This window comes from Hemiscyllium ocellatum, chromosome 35 (assembly GCF_020745735.1).
Source record: "Hemiscyllium ocellatum isolate sHemOce1 chromosome 35, sHemOce1.pat.X.cur, whole genome shotgun sequence".
In the NCBI taxonomy this organism is placed as follows: domain Eukaryota; kingdom Metazoa; phylum Chordata; class Chondrichthyes; order Orectolobiformes; family Hemiscylliidae; genus Hemiscyllium; species Hemiscyllium ocellatum.
In genome coordinates, this window is record NC_083435.1 from 27,102,887 (window position 1) to 27,110,795 (window position 7,909).

A 7,909-nucleotide genomic window follows, 5' to 3' on the forward strand; every position below is an offset into this window, starting at 1 on the left:
TAACATTTCACTTTCCCTGTATGATTTCGATGTCTTTTGAAAATATTTCTCACATGAAGCTCTCTTTTTCCTTCCAAAAATAAAAATAAACGAGAAACAAATTAAAAAGTACTATTGGCTTCATATTTCATAGACAAGTACATTTCGAATGTCTGGTCGTGATTAGGACCCAATTTGACTTGAGTCTGAATAGCGGATTTCTTGAACAAATAATGATACGAATGTTGACCAAAATTTGAAACTGTCACTTCATCAGACATATCTATTTCACGATAACTTGGAGCTGAACTCTGACTTACAACTCGAACTAGATCTAACATGTCTTGTTTTGGAATTTCTATTGATCTGTTTCAAACTAGTCAGTATGCATTTCAGTTGTTTGTCTTTATTATGCAATTTCCTTTCTTCTGAAGTAACAACATGATATATCGATGCCAACCTAGTTTTCACTGCTGCGGTGATTGATCAAATATGTTGGAAGGCGTTAGAAAACTTACCGTTTCTGTGATCAAATTAATTAACAAAATGATGAGGGGGCGACATATTTTTATTTCTCTTGACAGTAGGGCCAGTGATGATTCTTCACTCAAACCTTCAGTCTTCCTTCTGTCCCAAAATGATTATCATGACTTCCCTTTCTGTATTGCTTAAGTCTTGTATCCCCGCTTTGCCTATCTTGTCCCCAGCAAAGGAGCCTTAGCATGGTTGCATTCTAAGCAACTTTTGAGCCTATATTTTTCTGCCAGAATTTGAGGTGATTCAAGATGGATACGGAAGTGTGCTGCTTATCATCCATTCAAAACTGTTTTTTTTCTTCACATCTCTAGCAATAGTTAACATTTTGCAGCGAACTTGAAACAAATTTTATGTCTTTTGCTGCTCCACTGTAAGGTAAATGAAAACCTGGTGAATTTTACAGCATTGATCCCAATACATTTTGGGGGAGGATAGTAAGGAGATCCGTGGTGAGACTCAATTTCCTGTGAAATCTGACAAACAGTTAAATATTATTAGTCTGATACTTTTTCCTTTTCAGACCCTGAAAGTATATTAGAATGACTTGTTATCATAAAGTTTTCCATCCTAAACTGATAAATATATCTGCGACATGCACAGATGATGGCTTCTATTCTACTGCGACACACCCTCTATGCTGGCAAATACAGTCTCTAAATCCTTGTTTGAACCTGACCACAATATATTGTCATTTTTTACAAATAATCTTAAGTGCCCATCATAATGTTCACAAAAAACAGTATGAGTGCAATTTACAGGATCTACAGCGTTAGTCAATTGGCACATCAGGTTCTGCATGTCAAACTGTATTGCTTTTGAAGCCCATTATCAGCGTTGGCTAATTCTCTGTGGTACAATCATACACCCTTGCTATAATAGATGCATCTACGGGCTTCTACGTGCATCTAAGTGGGATGCTTAACTTGAGCATATCCCGGATTCACATTCAAAGATCAACAATTATTCTTCACAACATATGTAGAGAATTAATTTTGTTAAAATCACCTCCTGATTGTGAATGTAATAATTGTTTGGCATGCAAATTCTTCTGCCCTGCTCTGGCTGCTTTTGTAATTTTCCAAAATTGCAATGAACAGACTGCTTTTTTTACCCCAGTCAACGACAACCTCTACGATGTCTTTACTTTATCTTACTGCTAAATGACAGATTTCTACAATTTGGAAATCACTGGAATTGCAGCACTGCTATGTGTAACTAAAACCCACGACAGTGGCCGACCTTTGATTTTGGTATGAGGAATAGATTCATGATGGATTAAATCACCTCTGAACGCATCATCAGTCAAGAAGTTTGTATTTTCATTTGGCAAAAGAAGCCCCGCGTAGAGATAATATTATTACGATATTTAAATGTAGTGTACTTGAAATCAATCTGTGCAGAGATGTCATCTCTGGAACAAGTGCAACTTGAACCCAAGCATTGGAGTTCAGTGGTAGAACTCAGGGCCACGCAAAGGTCATTCATCGTAGTTCTCGGTGTCACCAGCTGCTTAAGTTATGCCATAAAAAAATACAGTCATGGCTCAATTTCTTCTCTAACATCTCTTTCTGAAGCTATAATTTAAGTTCACTCCACCCCGATATGAAGCAAATGTTTTTGTTTCACTTGCTTTTTCATCCTAATTCTCACAGAAACGATGTACACAAACTTATTGATTGGTCAATATGAAACCCTTGACACCCCTCAAACCAATGAAGGAATCCATGATTGTACTCTGGTCAAAGGATCTACAGCCGATATGCAGAAGAGATCACATTTTTGGGCAAATGGTTGTTCCGAATTGAATCCGATTGGTTTTGTAAAAAGACCATCTGCATAACTAAAGAGGGTTAATTTTCATATGATTTCCACATCAGACGTATCACTGGTCCCACGAGGTAACGGGTGGAATGTTGCCTATCTCCATTTGTGGCTCACGTGTCTGGTCCACTCCACCATCTACATTCTTCAGTAAATATTGCAATCCTCCATACATCACAAAGTTCTTCTGCAGTATCTGACAGTCGGTAGTAAACCGAGGTTTACAAAGATAAGATCTCTGGAGGAATGAAACAAGAAACTATTATAAGCAGGCAGATATGAATTAAGTTGATAAATGTAGCTTTTGTTCCATTCGTGGGAGAATGCAAAATCGAAAAAAAGGAGAAAAAAGAAGTATAGGAAATAAAAACATACCCACCATTCTGCACAGTAATTGCCTTCAGCTGAAAAATTTTTTCCTTTCGCCTTAAAACATAACAATTGCAAAAACACACAAGCAATCTCAACCTATTTTCCTCCAGTAAATGTCACACGGTCATCTTCCAAATCTGCGAAATTCCACCTTCTGCACAAATAATTTCCAACACTCCCAACCTTCTCTTTTCACCACTTCTGGCTGAAGTCACAACATGGCTCAGTGAGGTGTGTACACAATCCAAGATGGTTTCACTCCTCTGCGAATAATGTTTTGATCAGTGGCAGTGTGTGCTCACTTGATCAACTGGGTGGCCATCCGTGATTGAGGATGCGAAACAAAATTCCACACTAAGAACCTGATAAAGACACCGGATTGTAGACATTTTGTTCCTAGCTTACAGACTCTGTGTTGGGAATCTCAATAGCTTCAAGTGGATCTCAATGCCAAACGTTATCTTTTTAATAAATATTAAACAGTTTTGACCAAATATCTCTGGAGTTTAGAAAAATGAGCGGAGATCTAACTTAGGTATATTGGATGGTAAATGAGATTGACAAATTAGATGAATGATTGCCTTTGTGGAGCAATGTAGAATTAGATAGAGGGTGGCAGATTTCAAACAGAGATGAGGAGAAATTATTTCTCTCGAAGGAACATGGATCTCTGGAAGTCAACAGCTTGAGAGTGCTGTGGTTGCTGGGACGCTGTAGATTAAAGGAACTGATAGATTTCAATTAGTAATGGTTTGAAAAATAAAGGAGAGCGTGCAGGAAAGTGGTGTTGAGGTCAAAATGAGATAATCTATGATTGTATCAAATGGTAGAACAGACTTGAGGAGCTGTAATGCCTATTCTTACCACAAGTCTTCATGCTCTTGTATCTGCAGCTGTGGTTCAACACGCAGATGATGACAAAGAAACTTAAGTGGTTCACAATGCCACTGCAGGTACTCACGAAATTGTTGTTGGTATTACGGATTGGTTTTGTGATCCTGAGTAGAAGTAGAACATCATCTGCCTCTGATGCCGAAATAGAATGATATAAATTGGAAATAGGAGTATGTGGCTGGAAAGAAGTGACATTCCGAATAATGCAATGCGTTCCAACAAGTTTCCAATTCCTCCCAAACAGCACACCTACTCTCTGGTGACAGACACGTCCTGAACAGTTTTTTCTGTATATGACTGGAGCTATGTACTGTGACATACCAAAACTGTTGCTGATCATCAATTATATTGAAAGTCACTCGGCTTAGTGGCACTTTTGAGCGTGCACAGTCAACGAAACAGCAAGCTGTGAAAGGCAGGTTTGTGTCATGAAAAGTGTATTCATTAAATTAAGCAATGGATCATAGAGAAACAAATTTTCCTGAGAAATTCTATTATACTAATTTTGCATCGAACAGAATGGGAATATTAGCACAATGACTGTCTCTTCACTTCCTGTGTCGCAACTTTGGAGCATTTTTCTCGCGTTGTATCTCACTTTTCCAACATCTGCACCATTTTGTTTTTGTTCTGATTTCTCATGAGATTTAGAATTTGAAAATAAGGTCAACACATGTTTGGAAAGCGCTTCATGACAATATTTTGGTCCTATTTGTAAATGTGTAAATCCGTAATCATTTGTTTGGTGAGTCTCTGACAATTAGTTTAATTCAGCCTCAATTGGACATACTACATGACAAAGGAAATATCATGGATCATGGCAGAAATGGAAAAACCAACGCCAGCATGCATCCAACTGTTAAGTACATGCAATGTGAATTCTTATTAAAGTAATTGCATTTTTGAGAGTACCGTGATTAGAATCAGATCCTGCTTAGATTGGGGTCTGCTTGTTGAGCCGCGAAGTGTTCATACCTACATTGCAGGTGCTCGATAATTGTGCTTTGCAGTTGGAAAACATAAGAAAAGTACACCTCATGTGTAATGATCAGGAGATCATCCTAGAAATAGAATGAAAGTGTTTTTACCCTCAGCTAACTTATGCAGTCGAACATGTTCAGTCACCGGGCAGACATTATCAGAAAAAAAATCTAAAACAATATGTCGTGGCATTATTTTACTTTATGTTTTACACACGAGGCTTTGAACCACAAATAGATACGTGGCTGCATTCTTATCCATTCAAATCAAGCTTAGTTTTTATAATTGCATGTGATAAGTGTGAATTGAACTCAGAATTGCTACAGTCTAAATAATTTAGAGAGAATGTTTAAAGCAGATGCACATAAGAAATTCATAAGAGGTAACACTTGCTACATTGTCATCAGCAGGGATTTGAATACAAATTCTGAGAGAGCCAGGAGGACAGAGTGATGTTTAGAATATAAATAATTATTTTCCTTTTTTTCAAAACAATGAATTATTTGCAACCTCAGCAGCTTACGTCGACTTGTTACAAATGCTCTCGTCTACATCAGGATGTGCTTTGCCTGATTTGACGGAATGAAAGGAAGGTCCATGACTTTCTCCAGTGAAAGAAACAGATCTGTCAATATATTCAGTGGCAAAATGACATTTTCATACCAAGAGTTCAGGCGCTGCACCAGACCAAAGGGAGGTCGAACTCTGCAATATTAACGTCATATCAATCCACAAGAAAGACATCAAAGTGAATGGAGATAAACAGCAATAACTCGCCATTATACAACCACTGGAGGGTCAGTTGCAAGTATTTATAATGAATTCAGTTGAAAAGTAAACATTCTTCAACAAAAAAAAATCAGACACGACATGAATTGATGCTTACAACATTGGACAAAGGCATTTCAGTTTACTCATACTCATGTATCCGATATTCAACACAGATTTTTTTTTCAGAAGACACATTACCATTTCGATTGATATAATTCAAATATGCTGACATTATGGCATATAAGCATGTTAACTTAACTCATAATCTTTCCAAATGAGCTTGAAGTTTCCTATTATGGTTGGATGTAACTTAAAGAAGTATTCGCTACATTGTGATTATTATTGACGTCTTATTTTGTTGCACTTACATTCTTACACTGACACAGGAGAAGACGTTTGAACGTTTTCTTGAAGGTCATATTGCACAATGCGTAGCAGGCAGGATTCAATGTACTATTGATATAACCGAGCCAGTATCCGATGTTCCAAACTATGCTGGGGACACAGATTAAGCAGAAGGTATCCATGAGAACCATAACATTGTACGGAGTCCATGTAATTACAAAGGCCAGGAGAATAGCCAGAATGGTCCTAGTTACCTTCTTTTCTCGTAATACAGCACCCTTTGCCCTTTTAACATGCGTTTTGCTCACATTAACAATGTTATTTGTTGTTCTGTTCTCTCTGTCATTCCTATTCCTGATGTTTAACCCTGATACTGTTCGCATCTTGATGCCACAGTCATCATTCTTTTCAAATTTGCTGCAAATTGAAGAGCATGTCAAGTTGCCTGACCTGAAATTATGGAATGCAATAAAGCAGTTGGTGCCCGTTTGTGTAGCGCTTTCCTTGTTCGCATTTGATGACGCCAGGTTGAGTAAATCAGATTCTCTGGAAAGTGCCTCCGCTTTTCTTGGAACCCAACTGGCACCTGATGTTCCATTACTGATTGTGTCAGGTTTCGTGTTGACCTCCAACAAATCATCAAGAATATTTGTTGTTTTGGTGCGGTTTGGTTTCATTAATTTGTCATTCACTACACTTGGAGGAACTGTTGCCTTACATAATTCAGAGTGATTTCTATCATCCTTCATTCGACTCTTGCTGGCACGAGATATGTACACATACAAAATCGTCATTATGGTAACTGGGATATAAAAGGCAATTATAGCAGTGCCAAAAGTGACAGGTGGATTTGAGAAGAACTGTACGTAACACTCGCCCTCTTGAACAACACGCTCACCTACAATGAACTGCCAGAGGAGAATGGCAGGAGCCCACAGGAAAAAAGACAACACCCAAGCAGCTGCAACCATCATCCCTGCCATCTTAGTTGTTCGTTTCACTGGGTAGATAAGGGGCTTTGTCACACAGAAGTAGCGGTCAAAGCTTATGATAAGGAGGTTCATAACAGAGGCGTTACTGACAACATAGTCTACAGTAAGCCATAAATCACATACCACTGGACCCAGAGGCCAATATCCATTTACAGTATAAATAGTGTAAAGATTCATAGAGAATGCTCCAATGATCAAATCAGCACAGGCTAAGCTGAAAATAAAGTAGTTGTTAGTAGTTTGTAATTGTCTGTTTATTTTGATAGAAACAATGACCAGGATGTTTCCAATGATCGTCACCAAACTTAATGCTCCTGTAACAATCACAATGCAGACCGCTTCAACCGTTTTGTAAGGGCAGCATCCTGCAGGTGCAGACAAGTCCGTTAAGTTGCTGAGAGATTGAGTTGCTTCTGTTCCATTTGCCATAAGTCTCCTCTGATCTGTACTTAGCACTATGAAGGCATAAATGAATAGGAGAAAAGCAAAGGATTAGGAAAAACAAAATAAATATTGCGCATTTAAAAAAGAAACAACAACTTTTCGGTTTAAAATTCAACCAGGAAAATCTTTTAAATTGTGCTCTCATAAGCTTTACAGATTTCGTGTTCTTATAGTGTTATGTTAAATGAACGTTCCCACATAGTTCAATATTTGAAGCTCACTTTCAGCTGCATATCATTTGAGTTGGATATATGACAGATTTTCGATATGTTGAGAGATTATTGGAAAACTGGCATTTTAAAACAAATGATGACAACTTCGTGATCACCATTTTGAGCTTAACATTGTAGTCAATATTTAAGAAGTTATTTTTTGTATTTTCCTTTTGTAGATTCAAATACTGACCCGACGGAAGTTGAACTATGCCGTCGATTAGATGAACTAATTTGTTCACATCACTCGGTACTCCTCATACCTGACGGTGGCAATGAAGATCGAAAGGTAATTGAATCATGCATATTTGCTCATTAGATTCATAACCTATGGTGTAAACTGTAAGAGCAGAAATGTTAAGCTGGAAATGCGTGACTCATTAGTTCTGCCACAGTTTTAGGAATATTTTCATTTCTATACTTTGCAGAAACAATGTCATTGCATTAATGACAATGTCGAGGATATATATATATATATATAAAAATATATGCAGAATTTGTCTGTAGAATAGCGCATTAACAGAGGGCATTAAATAGGTGAGTGTTCCAGTTATTGCAATG

General features: G+C 37.6%; 1 protein-coding gene across 1 annotated transcript; it reads right to left on the reverse strand.

Annotated features, from left to right (window-relative positions):
* Positions 1-5,705: 5,705 nt before the first annotated feature.
* LOC132832582 (muscarinic acetylcholine receptor M2-like) lies at positions 5,706-7,121 on the reverse strand. Its single transcript, XM_060850672.1, has one exon. The coding sequence runs from the start codon at positions 7,119-7,121 to the stop codon at positions 5,706-5,708; it is 1,416 nt and encodes a 471-aa protein (XP_060706655.1).
* Positions 7,122-7,909: the final 788 nt, after the last annotated feature.

What these genes read in the sequence shown, in the direction of transcription:
- LOC132832582 (XM_060850672.1), bottom strand. Translation starts at nt 7,121, where the DNA reads ATGGCAAATGGAACAGAAGCAACTCAATCTCTCAGCAACTTAACGGAC.